Raw genomic sequence first — 22,799 nt, forward strand, 5'->3', positions numbered from 1 at the left:
TTGGAAAAAAATTTTAAAGTGTGATTATTGGTGGGTAGGGTTATGTTTGTCCCACTTAAGCAAATGTGTCCCTTACATCAATGTTTGTACTAGCATTCGCAGACATTTGCAAGGCCTAAGATTCCTGGTTTCTCTATAAAAATCCCCAAATTTGGTACTGTCAACATTTTCTTCTTTACATTGATTATATTTTTATTTTGTTTGGATTTATTTTTTATTTTTTATGTTTTGCTAGGTTACAAAGTAGCAAGTTTCCTTAAGGTATTTTCATACTTACTATTTTTTACTATTTTGATAGACCCAACCCCTTTGCTTTCCCCATTTATCTTCTGTCATCCCAGCTTTTTTTTTTTTTTTTTTTTTGGTTTTTCGAGACAGGGTTTCTCTGTGTAGCTTTGCGCCTTTCCTGGGACTCACTTGGTAGCCCAGGCTGGCCTCGAACTCACAGAGATCTGCCTGGCTCTGCCTCCTGAGTGCTGGGATTAAGGCGTGCACCACCACCGCCCAGCATTCATCCCAGCTTTTAAAGTCCAGTGTACACAATTCCTTCCTTCACTTTCAAAACACATGTGTTGTTTTACCATCCTGATTACACTTTGACATACTCTTATGGGCCCCTTTCAAGTTTCCAGAATGCAATCCACATTCACTCCCACATTAACACACATTTCTTAAAAATTAGAAGCTGTGAAGTCATATTCATGACAGTGGTATCTGCCTCTCCTGGCCTGTATTGCATCAGTTAACAGAGTATTTTCTATGTCTTCTGCAGCCATTTCCTAGAGTGTTCTACATGAAAGTGCACAGGGAAGTAGAGCCTATATTTAGTAGTTCCTAAGGTCTCAGCTCATCTCCCCATTCTGTATAAACTTCTTCAGAATAGTATAAAATTCTTCTAGAATAGACTACAATGTCAATTGTACCCCAGCTCTTGATTGACAGCTGACTGTGCCCTCATGTGTGATAAGTGTGAGGGACAAGAGTGATCTACCTGGGGCTGCACAGTACAGCCAGCTGGTTTGTGTCTGTTCTTAAAGTTGATTTCTTTTACAACATGATTAGCAAATATGAGTATATTCTGAAAGATTTACTTTAAGTTTGTTTTCACTCCCTGTAACATTCCTTTTTCAAATGGACCAACATCCCATCATCCTGATTGTTGCATTTTCTAGGAAAGTTGATGTCTATTCTTCCATCAACACTTGCATTCTGAAGAACTGAGACATTTCAAAGTAACAAACATGGAAAGTAACTACTCATGTTAAAATTTTGGGAATAAGGTATTTTTGTGTGTTCTATGCTGGCCTTGAACTTATGAATTTAAAGTACCCTCAATTTTGACCTCTATGTAGCTCCATGGATTAATGGTATCTTCCTTCACCTCTGGCTACTATCATTTGCCATTATTCATTTGAGCTGAGAAATAGTGTGGCCATATTCTTAAGGATATTGTACTGAATCACAGAATGAATATCTGAAATCTGGCTATCAGAATCATTTTCTTATCACAAACAATCCTGGGAATTCTGGGAAATCTCTATCTTATGTTCTACTATCTAGACTTACTACAGAGAACACACATTAAAGCCCACAGATTTGATTCTCATGCATCTAATGGCAGCCAATGCCTTGGCTATTCTCTCTGCAGGAGTACCCCAAACAATGGTAGTTTGGGGATTAAAGCAGTTCTTGAATGATTTTGGATGTGACCTCCTACTGTACATTCAAGGATTTGCTCGAAGTGTGTCCATTGGCACCACCTGCCTCTTGAGTGTCTTCCAGGCCATGACCATCAGTTCTAGGAAATCCTGTTGGAATGATAACAAAGTCAAAGCTTCAAAGTACATTGACTGCTCCATTTCCCTACTTTCGGTATTCTACATGGTGATACGATTCATTTTTCTTATGTACACATTTATCAAAATGAATAGCAAAAACATGACAAGAAATCGGCCGGGCGGTGGTGGCACACGCCTTTAATCCCAGCACTCGGGAGGCAGAGCCAGGTGGATCTCTGTGAGTTCAAGGCCAGCCTGGGCTACCAAGTGAGTTCCAGGAGAGGCGCAAAGCTACACAGAGAAACCCTGTCTCAAAAAACCAAAAAAAAAAAAAAAAAAAAAAAAACCATGACAAGAAATCGAGATTTTGGATATTGCTCTACTACAGGACATGATGAAATCATTGACTCACTCTATACAACATTGGTGATGTGCCCTGAATTATTTTTTGCTGTGCTCATCACCTGGTCCAGTGCCTCAATGATTGTCATTCTCTACAGACACAAGCAGAGGGTTCAAAATATCCGTAGCTGTCATGGTTCTAGTAGAAACTCCCCTGAGTCCAGAGCAACACAGAACATCCTGATCCTGGTGTCTACCTTTCTGGCTTTTTATACTCTCTCCACCATCTTGAGAGGCTGCATTGCTCTATTGTATAATCCCAGTTGGTGGCTGGTGTACATTTCTCGCCTCACTTCTCTTTGTTTTCCATGTTTTGGACCCTTTGTTTTTATTAGACATTACTCGGTTTTGTCCATATTCAGTTTTGTATGGTTAAGAAAAAAATGTTCTCATAATTTTATCATAACAATGTAAAATATAAGTTTTTCTTATCTTCCACATTTTACTCAATTATTACCTTATGAATTCAACAAAGAAAGTTAAGGTTTTAGCATCTAGTCTTCCTAAGACTGCTAAAAATGAGTACAGGAATTTTGTCAGATGGTTGAATTAGAAGCCTACATGAGCTGATGATACTGAGTTTAGCACACTGTAATCTTTCAGATAGTAGAGTTTTTCCTTTGCCCAGATGATGCACAAAGAAGCCAGTAAGTTGTTGCCAATAGAGCTAAGATTCTTGTGGCTCTCTTCCTCTCATGGAATCTTGACTACCTGTTTGCTGCTGTACAGACACTTGTATATACTGCACTCTAACTGCAAGGCATACTGAAACCATGGTGGGCCATATATTGTGGTCCTGGTGGACCTTGTCTCATGACAGCTGCTCTAGCATGCTCCAGGACCAGAAATCTTCTTCAGTGTTCATTTCCCAGATACATTGATTTCAGCTGCACCAGAAAACAAACAAACAAACAAACAAACAAAAAACTGTTTGGCTGTTCTTAACCTTATAGCTACACTCCTCAACAAAGTCTGTGAAGATGAGCATCTTCTTGAGCCACATAGAACAAAAACTATGACTACTATCTTTCACTTTGTACCAAAACCAATTAAAAATGAATGATGCTTATGAGATAATCTTTAATTTTGTTAGATAGCGTTCTTTCCTTTTTACCTTTTATTACATATAGATTTTTTTCTCATACTATATTACCTAATTACAGTTTCCTCTCACCTTACTCTTCTTAGTTACACCCACACCCTGTCCCATATAAATCTATTCCCTTTTGGTTTCTCATTAGAAAAATGAGGCTTCAGAGAGATAACTAAAAAAAAAAAAAAACTTAACACTATAAGATATAATAAGAAATGTAGTTGCATTCCTGCTGAGCTGCACCTGGCCTGGCTCCAGAGAGTAGCACCTAGCCCTAGTCCATCTTTTGTTTAGCATACATCTTTTGTTTTTCTTATCCTCTATGAGAATCTTGTCTCAGAGTCTCCCAAGGATACAAAGGTCTATGTAAAACTCGGTTCAGGAAATTTGGAAAACCATTGTACCTGAGAAATTGAGGAATTTGCACTTGGCATTGTATTGTTGGGAGCTCCTTTTAAGGTTATTTTGAGCATAGGAAAATTATCTGGCTAAACTGTAATGGATAGAAATAGAAATGCCTGAGGCAAAGGGAAGAAATGCCTCAGTTCTTTGAGGCTAGACCCCCTTACAGCCATGAAAGTCTAGATTCATCCTTAAGATTCCTCAAGTCTTTTCCCTGGACCCACACACCCATGTAACAACACACAGTGACATTTGGCACCCAATGTGGGGCTTGAAGAAGGACAAAGAATCTGAAGAAGGACAGAGGAGCTGGCTGTCTTAAGAACTGGAGGGTGCATTCTCAGGGTAAGAAGACTCTAAGATTGGCAGGGTCATAGGGAATTTAAACTCCCCATCTGAGGAGCAACAAAATGTACAGTTGCTAATGTTTGTCAAAATAAAAAGTGATAACTGCACAATTTTTAAAATAGAAATACAATGGTTCCTGAAATAGGAAATAAGTCAAGAAAAAGACCTTTCTCAATAGATAAAAGGGAAAGGAAAAAATTAAAAAAAGAATTCTCCCAATAGGGAAGAGATAAGAAAAGGAAATAAAAGTAAATTTCCAAATAGAAAAAGGAGAAAATTTTAATCAAGAAAAAAGGACTTTTCTGGAAAAAGGGTAAAAATGTTAAAACTAGGCTTTAAGATTATAGGCCCTGTAAAAGAAAAAGAAGGAAAGAAAAAAGCCTCTTCCCAGTTGTAATAGAGGAAGAAAAGGCTCTTTCCTATATAAAAATTTCAGGATAGCTAAAATTCTGAGCTCTTTCTACCTGGGAGCACAGAATGTTGGCATCTGAATTACAAAGAATTAACAGGTAGGCTCACTGCAGCAGCCTGAACAGCAAGCCCAGAATATAGACTTCTATTGTCTGGTTGCTTAACTTTGGTTTAAATGTTTTTTATTTTTCCCTCAGAGTGGGAATTACTCAATATTAAAGATCCTTTCCTGGGAAATATTTTCTGTTTTCCCCTTATGATGGGAATAACTCATTATTAGTATTCCCTTCATGTGAAAAAGAGGAAGTCTAAATGGGCTCAACTTCTGGTGAAGAATGGTTTGGGTCAGGACATGGAATGCTAAGTCAATGCAATTTGAGTTTCCAGAGATATTAATCATTCAGTGTATAGAGGATGTTCTTCTCTTTTGATTGTATAATAAATGTTTGGATGAATGTTTGATTTTCATGGTAGGTAAGTAAAGGAATAGGATTCACAATTTTAAACTATATATTGGGTATGCTCTTACGTGTTGATCATTATTGATAATTTGGCTCTGCTCTTTAAGTTGCTTTCTAGAAATTCTTGATTAAATTATATAGAAATATAACACCTTAAACAGATTATGTTGTTAGCTTATTAAATAATGCTTTATACTTCTCAGTAATGTTGGTATATTATGTCTGCACATGTTACTTTTCTAAAGCTGGGGACAAAATACCTGAAAGAACAACATGCTGGGTGTTTTATTTTGCTCTTATTTGAAGCCTGCTGAGGAGCTAGCTTGTGTTCTGAGCCCTTTGTCAGGTCTCATGAAGCTTGTTTCCTAGAATCCTGACTAAATGGGTAAAGGAATGAAGAAAGGACAGACTCACAGACACACATACAATGAATTTTAGATAGAGTGGTGTTCTCCTGTCCAGCTACCACTGCAACCTGGAACCTCATCATATTCACTAAGTACAACCCATGGCAAAATGTGACTTTTCTCCATAAAGGTGTCTGTATGTGAGCAGTCACAGGCTGTTAATATCTGAGCTGAGGAAATCTACTTGTCAATTTTCTCACACACAGGTATTTATTCACAAACTCTCAGAATCCAAAGGGAAGCTTTGCCAATCCTCTTTAACCTAGCTCATATGGATAATGGTTATTCCAATTTACCATGCACCAATTGGTGGTAGAATCCTTAAGAGAGCATGTCTGTGCCAAAATACATTTAGTCTGGTGCTGTGGGATGTTCTGTACGGCAAATGTGTTGCTCTGATTGGTTAGTAAATAAAACACTGATTGGCCAGTAGTCAGGCAGGAGGAAGTATAGGCGGGACAAGGAGGAGAAGAATTCTTGGAAGTGGAAGGCTGAGTCAGAGACACTGGCAGCCACCGCCATGACAGACAGCATGTGAAGATGCCGGTAAGCCATGAGCCATGTGGCAAGGTATAGATATATAGAAATGGATTAATTTAAGCTATAAAAACAGTTAGGAAGAAGCCTGCCACGGCCATACAGTTTGTAAGCAATATAAGTCTATGTGTTTACTTGGTTGGGTCTGAGTGACTGTGGGACTGGCGGGTGAGAGAGATTTGTCCTGACTGTGGGCCAGGCAGGAAAACTAGCTACAAATGGTGCCCAATGTGTTGGCAAGAGTTTCCACCTAAAACTTGAGAAAAGATTCTAAAATGGAGCTAAAAAAAAGCTTCCTAATTGTCTCTCTCAAATGAGTGGCAGCTGCTGTTTTGAGCTACTGGTAGGTTCCTAAAGTGCATGCTGGAACTGCCATATGGTGGGAATGAGGCCTTTGCAAGTGGCACATTAAGCTGCGTGGTGGATTTAGCCCTTGCTAGTACAAAACAAAAAAAGAGGTTTCTGGGCTACATGCTGCTTGGATGAAAGCATAGACCCACAATAGCTCCCAGAGCTGGCGGAAAACGTACCACCACCATGTTGGGAAGCTGAGGTGGGTGGAGCCAGCAGCGATAGCACCGTTTCAGTCTTACAAATGTTGCAGTTTAAACAATAGATTCACAATAAGATAGATTCAGATGTAATAGTTTACAATGTGTGTAAAATATACGTAGGCTTGAAAGAGACAAAAAAGGTGATATATACAGTTATATAAACAAATACATAGTTTTAAAAAATAAAGTCTTTAAAGAGACAGTAAAATTAATATAAAAATAAGCCACATGAAGATGAATATTACACAGAGAACTGGATTGTGTTTTCTTTGGGAATTTTAACTGCAGAAAAAACATTTGATTGTAAAAGCTGTTGATTTATGCCAAAATATAAATTTTAAAGGTACCTTGACTTCAAAATTTTGATATAAGGATATGTTGCTTTGGAAAAGAGTCTCTGCTTTTGTTTCCACAGAAAGCAAGCGGCTATGGATTTGTTCCAGATTAAGATACATCAGGTTTGACCAGCCAAGACCCCCTGAAAGGTCTCTGATGACACCATGGCCCAGATGATCCAACATCCAGAATGGTTTGAAGGCAACTGGCTCAGACAATACAGCCTCATGAACTATTCCATAATCCTAAAATTTTCTTTGTGTCCCCACAAGATACAGCACCTCCCTCCAGCAGGAAGTAGTAAGAGAAGCTACGCCCAAATTCCCAAATTATATGTAATTTTACTTTGTTAAGGTTAAAACCTTCCTTTTTGAAAAAAAAGGAAAAAGAAAAGGGGAAGTTCTGTGGGATGTTCTGTATGGCAAATGTGTTGCTCTGATTGGTTAGTAAATAAAACACTGATTGGCCAATAGTCAGGCAGGAGGAAGTATAGGCAGGACAAGGAGGAGAAGAATTCTGGGAAGTGGAAGGCTGAGTCAGAGAAACTGCCAGCTGCCGCCATGACAGACAGCATGTGAAGATGCCGGTAAGCCATGAGCTCTGTTTTACAATAAGGACCATATTTTTTTAAAATTTTTTCCCAGATTTTCATCCCATCATTATAAAATTAACTTGTGTACCTCAGTGGACTTCGGCTTCTCAGTTGCAGACCACACCAGTGGTCAGAAGAACTGGTGACGGTCATACTTGCCAGCTGAACTGCCCTAATACCTAGGTTTGGCTCCCTAAGACTTATTCCACCACCCACACCCTCCAACCCCATTACTGGCCCAGAAGCAGGGACTTGTCCCCAACTCTGGCATGACAAAGTTTTCTGAATTTCCTCTATTCATGTACAGGCCATACAATTCTCAAAATAGATGACTGACCCACATGCCAGATGAAGTGACCACTCACTAGATTCAGCTACCTAAATCTCCCTTCAAGGTCTCCCCTCTCTCATCTCAACAACTTTCCAGTGGCCAGACCTCTGCCTACAACTCCTGCAGATTTCCATTGCTCAGCTATTGCTGAGGCCACAGCACTCAGAAGAACAGAGACTCCATGCTGAACCAAAGGCTAAGCTAGACAGGATAGCCCCAAATTTGTGAGGGCAGTGTGACCTATGATCAGGGAAATATGGCAAATGAAGAGATGGCCAAACCTAAGCATAATAGAAACAGAACAAGAAGAATCCCTGGTCAAAAATCCAGAAAAATATAGTTAAGAAAATCACAGAAGAAAGATTCTTAACCTAAGGAAAAACAGGCCTGTAACGCTACAAGAAGTTTACAGAATACCTCATATATTTGATCAGAAAAGTAATTTCCCACACCACATAATGATGAAAACACTAAACATGTAGATAAGGACACATATTAGAAGCTTCAAGGGAAAGAGGCCAAGAAACATGTAAAGACAGACTTGTTAGAATTACACCCAACTTCTCAATGGAGACTCTAAAAGCCAGATGGGCTTGGACAGATGTCCTGGAGACTCTAAAAAAACATGGATACAGGCCCACACTACTATACCCAGCAAAATTTTCATTGAACATAGACGGAAAAATGAGATATTTGATGACAAAGTAAATTTAAACGATATATACTCACCAATCCACCCCTATAGAGGTTACTAGAAGGAAAACAACAAAAGAAATTTAAGTATACCAAAAAACACAGGAAGTGATAATCTCACACCTACGAAATGCACAAAATGTAAATACACACACAGACATGCACAATCACACACACACACACACACACACAAAACCACCACCTCCACCACCACCAACAACAATAACAAAATAACAAGAATTAACAATTATTGTTCATTAATATTTCTCAATGTGAGTGGACTAATTCCTCATTAAAAAGACATAGGCAAACAGAATGGATGAGCAAACAGAATCCATCCTTCTGCTGCTTACAAAAACATACCTCAACATTAAAGACTCCACATCTAACAAAGTACTGATACCACAAATATATAAAGAAATCAAGAAAGTAAACATCAACAAACTAATAATTTATTTAAAAATGGGGTACTGATCTAAATAGAATTCTCAACAGAAGAATCTGAAATGGATGAGCAACACTTAAAGAAATGTTCAACATCCTTTACAAGCAGTGAAATGCAATTCAAAATGACTCATAAACTCTATCTTTTACCTATCAGAATGGCTAAGATCAATCCCACAAGTGACATCTTATGCTGGTGAGGATGTAGAGCAAGGTAACAATCCTCCACTGCTGGTGGGAGGTCAAGCTTGTATAGCCACTATTAAAATAAATATGTTGGTTTCTTAGAAAATTGGGAAACTTTCTACCTCAAGACCATAACACTCCTTGGCATATACCCAAAGATATTCCATCCCATCACAAGGACACTTGCTCAACAATGTTCACAAAAGCTTCACTCATCATAGTCAGAAGCTAGAAAAACCTAGATATCAACCAAGTAAAGAAGGGATAAAGAAAATGTTGTACATTTACAGAATGGAGTATTACTCTGCTGTTAAAAACAGTGACATCACTCTTACAGCAGATAAACACCTTCAGTAATGTGGCAGTATACAAGATTAACTCAAAAAAATCAATAGCCCTCCTATATACAAATGACAAATGAACTGAAAAAGAAATCAGAGAAACATCACCCTTTACAATAGCCACAAATAATATAAAATACCTTGGAGTAACTCTAACTAAGCAAGCGAAGGACCTGTATGGCAAGAACTCTAAGTCCCTGAAGAAAGAAATTGAAGAATATATCAGAAAATTGAAAGACTCCCATGCTCATGGATAGGTAGGATTAACATAGTAAAAATGGTAATCTTACCAAAAGCAATCTACATATTCAATGCAATCCCCATCAAAATCCCAACACAATTCTTCACAAACCTGGAAAGATAAATACTCAACTTCATATGGAAAAACAAAGAACCCAGGATAGCCAAAAGAATCGTGTACAATAAAATAATCTCTGGAGGCATCACGATTCCTGATTTCAAGCTCTACTATAGAGCTACAGTAATAAAAACAGCTTGGTACTGGCATAAAACCCACATGTTGACCAATGGAAGCCAACTGAAGACCCTGACATTAATCCACACATGTATGAACACTTCACCTTTGACAAAGAAGCCAAAACTCTACAATGGAAAAAAGAAAGCATCTTCAACAAATGGTGCTGGCATAACTGGTTGTCAACATGAAGAAGAATGCAAATAGATCCATATCTGTCACTGTGCACAGAACTTCTGTCCAAGTGGATCAAAGATCTCAACATAAATCCAGTTACTCTTAACCTGATTAAAGAGAAAGTAGGAAGTAGTCTTGAAGGCACTGGCACCAGAGATCACTTCCTAAATATAACACCAGTAGCACAGACATTGAGAGCAACAATTAATAAATGGGACCTCTTGAAACTGAGAAGTTTTTGCAGGGCAAAGGGCATGGACAATAAGACAAACAACAGCCTACAGAATGGGAAAAGATCTTCACCAACCCCACATCTGACAGAGGACTGTTATCCAGAACATATAAAGAACTCAAGAAACAATATATCAAAATACCTAACAGTCCAATTAAAAAATGAGCTATAGAGCTAAACAGAGAATTCTCAACAGAAGAAGCTCAAATGGCTGAAATACATTTAAGGAACTACTCAACATCCTTAGTCATCAGGGAAATGCAAATCAAAATGATTCTGAGATACCATCTCACACCCATCAGAATGGCTAATATCACAAACACTGAAGATAGCTTATGTTGGAGAGGATGTGGAGCAAGGGGAACACTCTTCCACTGTTGATGGGAATGCACACTTGTACAGCCACTGTGGAAATCTGTATGGCAGTTTCTCAGAAAACTGGGAGTCAATTTTCCCAGGTATACCACTCTTGGGCATATACCCAAGGAATGCTCAATCATACCACAAGGGCACATGCTTAGCTATGTTCATATCAGCATTGTTTGTAATAGCCAGAACATGGAAACAACCTAGATGCCCTTCAACTGAAGAATGGATAAAGAAACTATGGTACATATACACAATAGATTACTAGAAAATACCATCCAGACTCAGAAAGACAAACATGGTATGTACTCACTCATAAATAGATAGTAGATGTAAAGCAAAGGATAATCAGACTGCAATTCACAGCTCTAGGGAGGCTGGCTAGTAAAGAGATCTCTAGGAAAGACACAGGGATTGCCCAGCGAGAGAGAAATGGATGAGATCTACATAAGCAAACTCAGGGTGAGGGGAGGTAATGGAGGGCAAGGGTTGTGGGGAGAGAGCTTAGGAGTGCAGGAGGTTCTAGCTGGATCAAGAACAGAGTGGGAGAACAAGGAAAGAGATACCATGATAAATGAAGACACCATGGGAATAGGAAGAATCAGAGTGCTAGAGAGGTCTCCAGAAATTCACAAAGCTGACTCCATTATAGACTACCGGCAATGGTTGAGAGGTTGCCCGAGCTGACCTACCCTGGTGATTGGATGGCCAAACACCCTAACTGTCATGATAGAAGCCTCATTCATGACTGATGGAAGCAGATGCAGAGATCCATGACCAAGAACCAGGCAGAGCTCCAGGAGTCCAGTAGATGAGAGAGGAGATGGATCATATGAGCAAGAGATATGGAGACCATGATTGGAAAAAGTACAGAGACAACTAGCCAAACTAGTGGAAACACATGAACTGTGAACCAATAGCTGAGGAGCCCCCATGGAACTGGACTAGGCCCTCTGGATAAGTGAGACAGCTGTTTAGCTTGAATTGTTTAGGGAGCCCCCAGGCAGTGAGACTGGGACTTGTCCTTAGCGCATAGCCAGCTTTCTGGAACCTAGTGCCAGTACTGAGACACTTTGCTCAGCCTTGGTGCAGGGAGGAGGGGATTGGACCTGCCTCAACTGGATGTACCAGGCTCTGCTGACTCCCCAGGGGAGACCTTGCCTTGGAGGAGGTGGGAATGGGGGGTGGTTTGGAGGTGGAAGGCTGGAGAGTAGGAAGAGGAAGAATAGAGAATCCATGGTTGATATGTAAAACGAATACAAAAATCTCTTAATAAAAAAAAAATAAGTGACATTGTGAAATTTGCAGGCAATCTGAAAACAAAATTGATCTTGAAAAAAAAATCATCCTGATGAGGCAATCAAGACCCAGACAGAATAACATGGTATTTACTCACTTATAAGTGGATATTAGTTGTAACGTAAAAAATAATCAGGCTACCATCCACAGACTCAGAGATGCTAAGTAACACAGTGAAATTAATGAAGACACAAGGATCTCCTTGTAAAGGGAAAATAGAATAGATTTCACATATTTACTGGCAGTGGGTAGTGCTGTGGGATGGTCTGTATGTCAAGTGTGTTGGTGATTGGTCAATAAATAAATCACTGATTGGCCTGTGGCCAGGCAGGAAGTATAGGCGGGACAAGGAGGAGAATAAAGCTGGGAAGTGGAAGGCTGAGTCAGAGAGACACTGCCAGCCACGCCACGATGAGAAACAGCATGTGAAGATGCCGGTAAGCCACGAGTCACATGGCAAGGTATAGATTAATGGAAATGGATTAATTTAAGCTGTAAGAACAGTTAGCAAGAAGCCTGCCATGGCCATACAGTTTATAAGCAATATAAGTCTCTGTGTTTACTTGGTCGGGTCTGAGGCTGTGGGACTGGCAGGTGAGAGAGATTTGTCCTGACTGTGGGCCAGGCAGGAAAACTCTAGCTATAGGGTAGCGTTGGGATCAGTAGTGATCAAGTTGTGGGGAGGAAGGGAGAAAAATGGGAGAAACTACTAGAATTGGGGACACATTTCAGAAGTACTAATACAGTGCCACGAAAACACAGTTGAATCTACCAGGGTAACCCTAACAACAACAAACCTGGTGCAATAAGCTGAACATCATGGAAGTAACTAACAATTTCATGAAGAACTCAAGGTTCACTTCCCATGATGGAACCCATGTATTAAGGTATTAACAGGGACGAGAATATGTGGCTAGGGGGTGCATAGACCCAGTGGTAAAACCACTGTATAAATACAAAGACCATCAGTATAATGATATTTGCCTCAATTTTGTGAATGTTGTTGCTTTTATTGGTTAGGTTTTTTCATGACAGGGTTTCTCTCTGTAGCCTTGGCTGTCCTGGGACTCCCTCTGAAGACAAGGCTGGCTTCAAACTCAAAGGCATCTACCTGACTCTGCCTCCTAAGTGCTGAGATTAAAAGCAAGCACCACCACTGCCCAGCCATAATTTTGATCCAATTAAACAAGTTTTTCTTTTGTGCACAGCAAAGTTGGTCCAGCAGCTGTGTCCCCTAATGTGGGGCTTGGGAGAACAGCCAAAATACAAATTTCTAGACTCCTTTTATATGGGAAAATCATAATCTTAGGGTTGCCTGAGGAATACGGCAACATAGGAACCTTGAATGCAAAAATACATGAGCAGATAAGAGTTTAAGATTAATTGGCAGAACATCTTGATGTCTGGGAAAGGATGGAGGTCAAAATAAAGTCAGAGTGCGGAACAAGTCAAATTCCAGAAACCAGAGAGCTATGTTTTACAGTAAACAGAAATGAATGTATTTTGATGTATTTTGACATTGCAACAAGATGGCCACCAAAATTAAGATAGAGCCAGGCTGGCTCAGCATGTGGGAAGAACCTAAGACTATTATTTAGCTTAAAGGACATAGTAATACTGGTCACTAAACTTTTCTTTATGATGATCAATCAGTATATTTCTCAACCCTCATTTGAGAAGCTTCTTTTTACAGTCTGTACAGAGTGACACAGAGACCCACATTGTGCAAGGTACTGAGAATAAGATATGCTGAAGTGTCCAGCTAAAAATAGGACATCTATACAAAACCTCTTCCTAAAAGAGTTAAGGATCATTATGAAAGAAGAGGCAGAAAGCAGGTTAAAGCCTTTCTGGTGATAGATAATTATGAGGAAACTGGTTTTGTCCAGATAGAACAAAGATCTTACACTTGTTAATTTACTTGTTAGGACCCTATGCACAAAGCCTGTACAAATTAATCTATAAAAAATCCCAGTAGACCATTAGATGAAGAGCTAATGGTCACAGATGGTTTCTGATAGAGGATGCGTCAGATTTCTAATTATTAGGGACTACTCATGATTCCATAGATGCCACTCTACTAGACACATAGTACTGTCACTAAGTAGACTTGGTGATTTTTAATTTTTGAGTCTTTTCCCTTGTGTTAAGGAGCACATGAAAACTGAAAGGAATTGTGTCATGTGGATAAAAAAGGAACTGGAAAGAGATAGTCATTTGTAGACTTGAATAAAAATATATACATGTACAAAACACTCAAATGTTCTAAGTCATGAGTGATATAAATATTCTAAAATTAACTATTTTGGTTTGTGTTGGAAGAAGTCAGTGAAGTGTGGAATCAAAAGAGACACAGAGACTCTAACTTTCTCATGAATCTGAACTCAAAGTTTCTTGCACCTTCCCCAGGTGCCCTGTTCAGCCTTCAGGGATTATGAAAATTCAGTGCCTCTTCAAAACACTTTATCACTTTGGATAAAATCACTAGGAAATCTAAAGGGCCTTTGCTAATTAACAACCAGAACTTTTTCATAAATGATCTAGATTCCCAAAGCTAGCTCTGTCACTGTCATTGCCACCACAGTTGAAATGAAAATTGCAGTTCTGGAGGGAGGTGAGGTCACAAAGTCATAGGCCTCTACATCCGCTTTGTTATAACTCTCCCACAATGATGCTTATTAATGGGACTAGATCTGCCAATGAACCCACCATCCTGCAGAGACAAGAAGCTAGGTGAGTGCCTTGTATTTCAGTCTGAGTGGCAGAGTCCTCAAAGAAGGAAGGCCTGAGTAAGTGTTCCTGTCCGGTAAGGGACTGGGGATAGAAACAGATCCATGGAATAGACAAAGAAGGCATAAGAATAATTGGATAGTAAAATATGAATTAGAAAGATTGACGCATTCCTAAACACGTCTCTATTTTTTTCTTAACGTAATACAAGTCCTCAACCATGGGTGACTTTGGGTAACACCAGGATAATGCAGCCCATCTGTGAATGTGCTGAAAGGTTGTGGTAATAAGACAATGTGATAATTTGTGGTGGTACTGTGTTCCCCAAAATATTGTGCACCCTAATAAATTTATCTGGGGTCAGAGAACAGAAAAACAACTAGATACTTAAGATAGGCAGTGATAGCACACGCCTTTAATCCTAGCATTCCAGAGGCAGAAATCCATGTGTTCAAGGACACAGACAGGCATGGTGACTCATCACACCTTTAATCCCAGAAAGCAAGCCTTTAATTCCCAGGGAGTGGTGGTAGAAAGCAGAAAAGTATATAAGGCGTGAGGACCAGAGACTAGAAGCATTTGGCTGGTTAAGCATTTGGCTGGTTAAGCATTCAGGCTTTTGAGCAACAATTCAGCTGAGACCCACTCTGGATGAGGACTCAGAGGCCTCCAGTCTGAGGAGACAAGACCAGCTGAGGATCCTGCGAGGTGAGGTAGCTGAGGCTTGTTCTGGTTCTCTGATCTTCTACTTCACCCCAATACCTGGCTCAGGTTTGATTTTATTAATAAGAACTTTTAAGACTCCTGCTACAATAATTCACCTCAGCTAAAATGATGTATAGAATCTCTTTTCAGTATTATTATTTTATCTGAATTACCTTGGTTTCATGTAAACTTTAGAATGGAAATATAAGAAGCACACATCCCTGGGAGGAGCAGGATATGACTAGGATTGTGAAGTAAAAAGTTTATACGTGACACTAAAATTATGATCTGGTTATAGAAGCAATAACTGAATCTGTATTGAATGGCCATTGCTAAAATGACTGATTTGAAGACTCTACCTCTTGAACTTGAAAAAGGAAAATGGAAGAGAAGGTCCATTATGAATATCAGATAAAAGCAGCCAGTACAAAGTTTATCTTGAGTTATTGCCACTGGTTTTATCATACTCTATTTTTAATCACAATCTGATGGCATTCCTTCACTCACTGTTTTTTCATGCTAAAGGAAGACAGAGCCTTGTGTGTGATGTTCCAGGGTTCTGTCAACTAAATTGGCACTAACATTTAGTATGCTATATCTCACTGGCCAATATTTAAGGTTTCACATTATTCAGATTGTACTTTATTATCTCACATGCCACTCCTCTCTTTGAATGCACTATAAATTTTATTGCAATAGATTCATCAATATAAGAATAAGAAAATAAGCCAGACATGTGATGTAAACCTTTCATCCCAGGGCTTGGGAGGCAGAGGAAGGCATATCTCTGTGAATTTGAACCCAACAGGATTTGCATAGTGAGTCTGAGGACAGCCATAGCTATATAGTAATACCCAGCCATGAAAAATTACAAAAAAAAATTCAGCAAGTGCATGCTCACATTTAAAATGTGATATCACTGGGAGTCAATTTTCCCAGGTATACCACTCTTGGTTAGGAACTTAATGCTCTTCTCATGCTATTATTTGTTAATTACATATTAGTATTTCTTGTCATATTTTGTACAGATTAATAGTGATAGTAATTCCTCTGTATTACCTACTAAAGCCTTTACCTGTGTGATGACAAAAATTCATCTTTCTTGTAACATCATAAACAACATGTCTATCTTGTGCTTCTGACATCAAACTGGACTTAGGACAGTTTCCTGTCAGGTCAGACTGTACTGAGAACACTGCACTTTATTCAAAGCTCAGAAGCACTGGAACTTGACATGTCCTATGAGATAAACATTTATGTCAAAGTGAAAAGTTATTCCTGAAAAGATTTATATGTCTATCTTTATTTTGTGTGCATGTATGTTTTTACCTGCATGTAACTGAGCTCTTTGGGTATGCAGAGCCTGCAGAGGCTAGTAGAGCGTGAGGGAACCCCATGGAATTGGAGTTACAGATACTTGTAAGGCACCATGTAGGTCCAGGGACCCAAACACAGAAGCCTTACAGTGACAGCATAGTTTCCTTACCATGGAGCAACCTCTATTCCCCTCAAATGAAAACATATTAAAGCCAAAACATACAACAGAATACCAATATAGTGAAAAAAAATCAACCACATGAGGAACACAAACTGCACAGAATTCTGGAACAGGTTTGAGACCATCCAACAAGGCTTTGTTAGCATTGACTGAGATGGCCTTGCTTGTGCCAAACTAGCCATGGTCTAGTCCCAATATTGACTTTGTCTAAAGCATTTTTAGTCCTGAAAGAGGCACATGCTCTTTGTGATTCTAAGTTCAGTTATTGGCAATGGAAATAATGTTACTGTCTATATTATACAGTTTTAAACCTCAAAGAAGGTGTCGAACTTAGAGTATAGCAGTGAATCATAAATTGTCATTGCTGTTTTCCACATACACATAAATTATATTTAACTCACAAAAATTATATTTTCTATTATACAGTTAACTGTGCAAAATTTTAAAAACTGAATATTTTTCATGTAGAATACAGGATATCACATCAAAGGATGTGACCACTGTGATCACACTATACCTTCAATACATGTACTTTTTTCATCTTCCTAGATTTGACAAAGTAGATGCACTGGCATCAATTCCATAGAAATGTTCCTGGACTCTCAGTAAGCACAACTTCAGGTATGTGGAACTTTCAAAAGCTTCCAGGGATGCTGACTTTCATTTGTATCATAGTAAATATTGTATATCTTAAACTATGTCACAGTTGGCCCCTGCACTCCAGAGAGGTGTCCCCACCCCTCATCAGAGGCAAGGATGAAGTGATGCTGAAGGCATGGACATAAGGGATTTGACTCTGTCCCTCCTGAGGTGGGTGGCCACAGTGATCCAGAATGACCCTCTTAGTTACCAACCAGGCCCAAATTGTGCAATGGGTTTGGGCACCCTAGCATCTACCCCATTTAGGACATGCTGTAGCTTTTGAAGAGACTGGTCCTATGAAACAATACTCCCATGATCTAAGACTCAAGGCAGCGATGCAGTATCCCAGAGGAGTTCCAGTGAGAATCCAATAATGGTGGTGTACAAGAAACCAGAGGCCTTGATCAAGACAAGTGACTCATGAATACATTTTATGTTCTTAACAATTTTTTTGTATAGCTGTAGATATATTCTGAATGATACGATAAATTTTTCATTAATCATCCTTTAATTTTAGATAATATATGCTTTAAGAATTGATGTTTTTGAGTTTGGTTATGGTTATTAAAATTGTCTTCTTCTATACCAAGTCTAGAAAATATCAGTATATTTTTATTGTCTTATATTTTGCTTGATATTATTGGCTCTCACTTTCCATTGCTTCTCACAGGCCAAATATCCTTACCCATAATGCTGCTTATTCAGTGATTATGAAGGCATATCCCACATACACATGTATGTGATTGAGGCCTTTAGACATCTTATAGTAGTATGCATTGTAAGTAATAATTTTTCCTGGCATTAACTTTGAGAAATTCTATTTATGTGGTCTAGGCTGAGATGCTACTCCTGAGCTCTAAGGAACATTCTGATTTAGTCTTTCTGTATATCTTTGGAGTACTAATACTTTTCATTCATTTTGACTAGGGAAATGGATTTGGCCATTGTCTAAAGAAAATCATACCCAATCACAGAATGGACTTCTGGAATATGACCATCAAAATCATTTTCTTATCACAAACTACAGCTGGAATTCTGGGAAATTTCTCTCTTCTTTACTACTTTCAAGTTCACTATGGAGAAAACAAATTAAAGCCCACAGATTTGATTCACATGCACTTAATGGCAGCCAACACTTTGATCATTCTCTCTAGAGGAGTGCCGAACACAATCGCAGCTTTTGGGTTGAAGCAGTTTTTAAATCATTCTGCATGTAGATTAATTTTGTACATTCAAAGAGTTGGCCGGAGTGTGTCCATTGCCACCACCTGCCTCTTGAGTGTCTTCCAAGTCATCACCATCAGTCACAAGGAATGCTGCTGTAAGGATCTAAAAGTCAAAGCTTCAAAGTACATTGGCTGCTCCATTGCCCTCCTTTGGGTTTTGTACCTGTCGATAAATGTCATTTTCTTTGTGTACCCACTTTTTGAAAGGAATAGTAAAAATATAACAAGAAAACGAGATTTTGGATACTGTTCTACTGCAGGGAGGGATGAAATCAATGACTTACTCTATTCAGCACTGGTGGTATGTCCTGAAATCTTCCTTTCTTTGCTCATGGCCTGGTCTAGTGGCTCCATGATCGTCATTCTGTACAGACACAAGCAGAGGATTCAACACATCCGTAGCACTCGTGGTTCCAGTAGAATCTGTTTTGAGTCCAAAGCCACCCAGAGCATCCTGGCCCTGGTGTCTACATTTCTGGCTTTTTATACTCTCTCCTCCATCTTACAAGGTTGTGTTGCTCTTTTGTATAATCACAATTTGTGGCTGGTGAACATCAACTGCCTCACTTCTCTGGGTTTTCCCTGTTTTGCACCATTTGTTCTTATAAATCGTTACTCTGTGGTTCCTAGACTCAGTTTGGTCTGGATAAGGAATAAAATCTCTAATTATTATTTTAAGTATGTAAATGATTTGGTTTTTTTTGGTTGTATCCAGGTGTTTGCTCTACCATCTCCCTCACAATGTCAGTACAGAAAGTGAAGGAGTTGGTGTCTTGTCCTTTAACAATTGACCAAAATGATAAGTTGGGAGTTTTGTCAGCTGGTTTAATTAGAAGCCTACATTAGTTTATCCCATTGTAAGAGGACTATCTCACTTTTCAATGTATCCTTGCTAGACTTCCCTTTCTCCTGCTCATGTATAAGGGATCTAGCAAAACTCTCTCAATAAAGGTGGCTTTCTTCCCACTCTCATTCTCTAGGGCACCCTGAGTGTTTAGATTTTCACAAACAGCTTATGAGTCCTACAGTCTAATGGCAAAGAAAACTGAAACCATAAATGGTCCATTCCCAACAGCTCTAGGCTGCACCAGTACCAGAAAAGTTTTTCAGCTTTAACTTCTCAAGTATCCTGCATTTAGCTGCACTAGAGACAATCAGGTTGGTTTGCAAAGCTTGTAGGAACAGTCCTCAACAAAGTCTGAGAAAGGGCACCTTACCTTACCACTTAGTGAAAAAATATAATCAATGGAAATGAATGATGTTTTTAATGTTATCTTGAATTTTATATGCCAACATGTTTTAGATTTTTTTCATCTGTGTTCATCAGGGAGATTAGTCTGTAAATTTTCTTTCTTAATATTTAGTTTGGAATCACTGCAGTGCTATATTATTCAATAGTTTGGAAGCCAATTTGTAGTGAAACTGTGGAAATCAGTTTGGAGGCTTCTAAGAAAACTAAAAAAGGACTACTATTTGACACAGCTATTTGACTCTTGGGCCTATAACCAGAGAACCCTATATACTTCCACAGAAATATATCCAAATCCATTTTTATTGCTGCTGTCTTTATTATATCAAGTAAAGGGAGCCCAGCTTGATATCCATAAACAGATAAATCTATATCAGATTTATTTTCACACATAAAATGGACTATTGTTCAACTACAGTGATAGAAGAAATCACAAAAAGTGTAGGAAAGTTGATGGACTTATAATGAATATCATTAAGACATGTACCACCAACTCAGAAAGAAAGAAAAATCAAATCCTCTCCTTTGTATGCAGGTCCTATCCTATAAGTTTTAAATATTTACATGTAAGTAGATACGTTTAACTTTATTATGACACCTAGAAAGAAGATCCAAAACAGTAATGTTAGGCAAAGTAGCAGTAAGTTAGTTATGTGAGACTATATCAAGTTAGTTTTTTTTCTATCTTCAACTCTGCCAATTTCTTATTCTGCAGTGGATAAGGGCATAAAAATATATTTGTTAGTGACAGTGTAATACCCTAAGCAAAGCTCTATGGCTACAGCATAGCTATTCTAACTGTATATAACTAAATTGAAAGATACTGAAGTTGGGTCTGGGCAAGTTTTCATTTGAGTGGCTATTTCATTGTAGATCTTTAAAGCTTTTATTCATGGAGTTCATTACAATACAGTGATTTTAGTTTAAAATAAAATGGTATCACAACTTATCCAAAGATATAGGGATGGCTTAGCCAAAGCCAGCAGTATCATCTGCAGTGTATCACACAGATGGAGGAAAAGTCAGAAACCACATGCATGACTTATAAGATGCCACAAAATATCCTTTCATGTTTCTGTTTTATTGAAACCAGTTTTATTTCTTATGCAATATATCCTGATTACAACGTCTCCCTCTACCTCTCCCAGTTCCTCTCCACCTCCTCTCCCAATCAAATCCACTTCCTTTCTGTCATTAGAAATACAGTCTTTTGATATATAGCAATAACATGACAATAAAAATATAATGAGATAAAATAAATCCAATCATGTTTGGACAAAACAAACCCACTCATTCATATACTCAGGAGGCCCATAAAATACTAAATGGAAAGCTACAATATAGGCAGAAGACTAGATGAAGACCCATGCATTCCCTGTGCTTTTGGCTTCAGTCTTAGTGAATCCATAGCATCTTTCTCGGTTGATTCAGAGGGCCTTGTTGTCCTGGTGTCCTCCATCCCCTCTGGCTCTTGCGCTCTTTCTGCTTCCTCTCCCATGGTGTTGTCTGTTCTCTGAAGGAATGGACTTGATGGAAACCTCCACTTTTCCAGCCCTAATGTCAGAAATACTTTTAACAAAATTCAGCATTCTTTCATCATAAATGCCATGGAGTGTCAAGAGATACAGGGATAATACTCCAGCATAATAAAGGTTGCATACTATAAACCTACAGTCAAGGGTTAGGAACCAAGAATATTATACACAGGAGTTATATGCTTACTAACCACCTCAAGTTATGTTTAACCAATCAATTTTTCTAAATAGTGTCATTGTTGGGGTACATCCCATAAAACCCAAGTCATTGGAAAGCATTTTCTTTTGAGCCTTATCAATAAAAGGAATAGGTTGGGTGAACAATAAAGATATGATGAGGGAAGTTAAATGAGCACAAAAAAACCCAAAGGGAACTAGGGAATACAGGACAACTGTGTATCTGAGTTACATAAAAGTGCTCCAAGAAATGACAAAGACTCTGTGTGTCAACAGTATTTATTAGTGTCATAGAGGATTTGAAAATGACTAAAACACAAGCGGCAAAGTACTTAGAGTAGTGTCTAGTGTAAGATATTCTGATTGAGAGAAGTCCTAGAACATGAGAATGGAGTCAAAGATGATTGACAATGGAGTAGTGCCTCAGGAGGTCACTGCTATGAAGCTTAAACCAATACAAACACAGAGTCACTTGAAGAGTTTTCAGATTGGAAATGGGAATCAATAGACACTAGTTGGGTATGATGAAGTGTATTGGATTTGTGAAAATCACAGTGGTAGAAAGATGTTGGATATTCATAATGCTTTCACAATGACCTTCTAAAGCCTCTGAACCCCTTTCTGACCCTAGATTTGGTCTATAGTCCAAAGCATTCATCATGCATCAGAAAGCACATGAAGCTAATAATGTTTAAAGTGAATCCAGGTTACATACATGCCCAGATTTAGGCACAGTAACCACTGTCAACATGCCTAGGAGTTTTATAGATTCTGAATTTAGAATTTTGTGTTGTAATGTCTGAGCCTGTCCTTGGAAGTGATCATACATAACGACACTAATTGCTTTGCATAATTAATGTGCTATAATAAAGATCTACCATTAGAAGGGTGCCAGCTGTCTTTAAAATTCATAGTCTTTTTTACTTTACATACATATAAAATTAGGCATATATAATGCTATATTTTTAATTATATATAATGTAAATATATGATAAAATATATTACATATATTTATTTTTATAATACCATTATATACATATTTATACACTCCTAAATTCATGTAGTGTTGAATAAATGTATATTATTTTAGGGCTGACCACATAGTATCAGATAACCAATCCCTAGGGAAGACTGATCCTCCCATTATGTGCACTCACTAATTACTTGTAGCT

The 22,799-nt window shown here is 38.5% G+C and overlaps 1 protein-coding gene and 1 pseudogene across 1 annotated transcript; both read left to right on the forward strand.

The window, feature by feature from the left end:
- The first annotated feature begins 1,466 nt into the window (after positions 1–1,466).
- Positions 1,467–7,504, forward strand: LOC131900831 (vomeronasal type-1 receptor 4-like; annotated as a pseudogene).
- A 10,902-nt stretch (positions 7,505–18,406) lies between these two features.
- LOC131900936 (vomeronasal type-1 receptor 4-like) lies at positions 18,407–20,637 on the forward strand. Its single transcript, XM_059252273.1, has 2 exons — positions 18,407–19,344; positions 20,631–20,637. Exons 1-2 carry the CDS (start codon positions 18,416–18,418, stop codon positions 20,635–20,637), a joined length of 936 nt encoding a protein of 311 aa, XP_059108256.1. The 5' UTR covers positions 18,407–18,415.
- The last annotated feature ends 2,162 nt before the right edge of the window (positions 20,638–22,799 follow it).

The sequence above is a fragment of the Peromyscus eremicus genome, chromosome 1 (assembly GCF_949786415.1).
Source record: "Peromyscus eremicus chromosome 1, PerEre_H2_v1, whole genome shotgun sequence".
Lineage (NCBI taxonomy): Eukaryota > Metazoa > Chordata > Mammalia > Rodentia > Cricetidae > Peromyscus > Peromyscus eremicus.

What these genes read in the sequence shown, in the direction of transcription:
- LOC131900936 (XM_059252273.1), top strand. Translation starts at nt 18,416, where the DNA reads ATGGACTTCTGGAATATGACCATCAAAATCATTTTCTTATCACAAACT.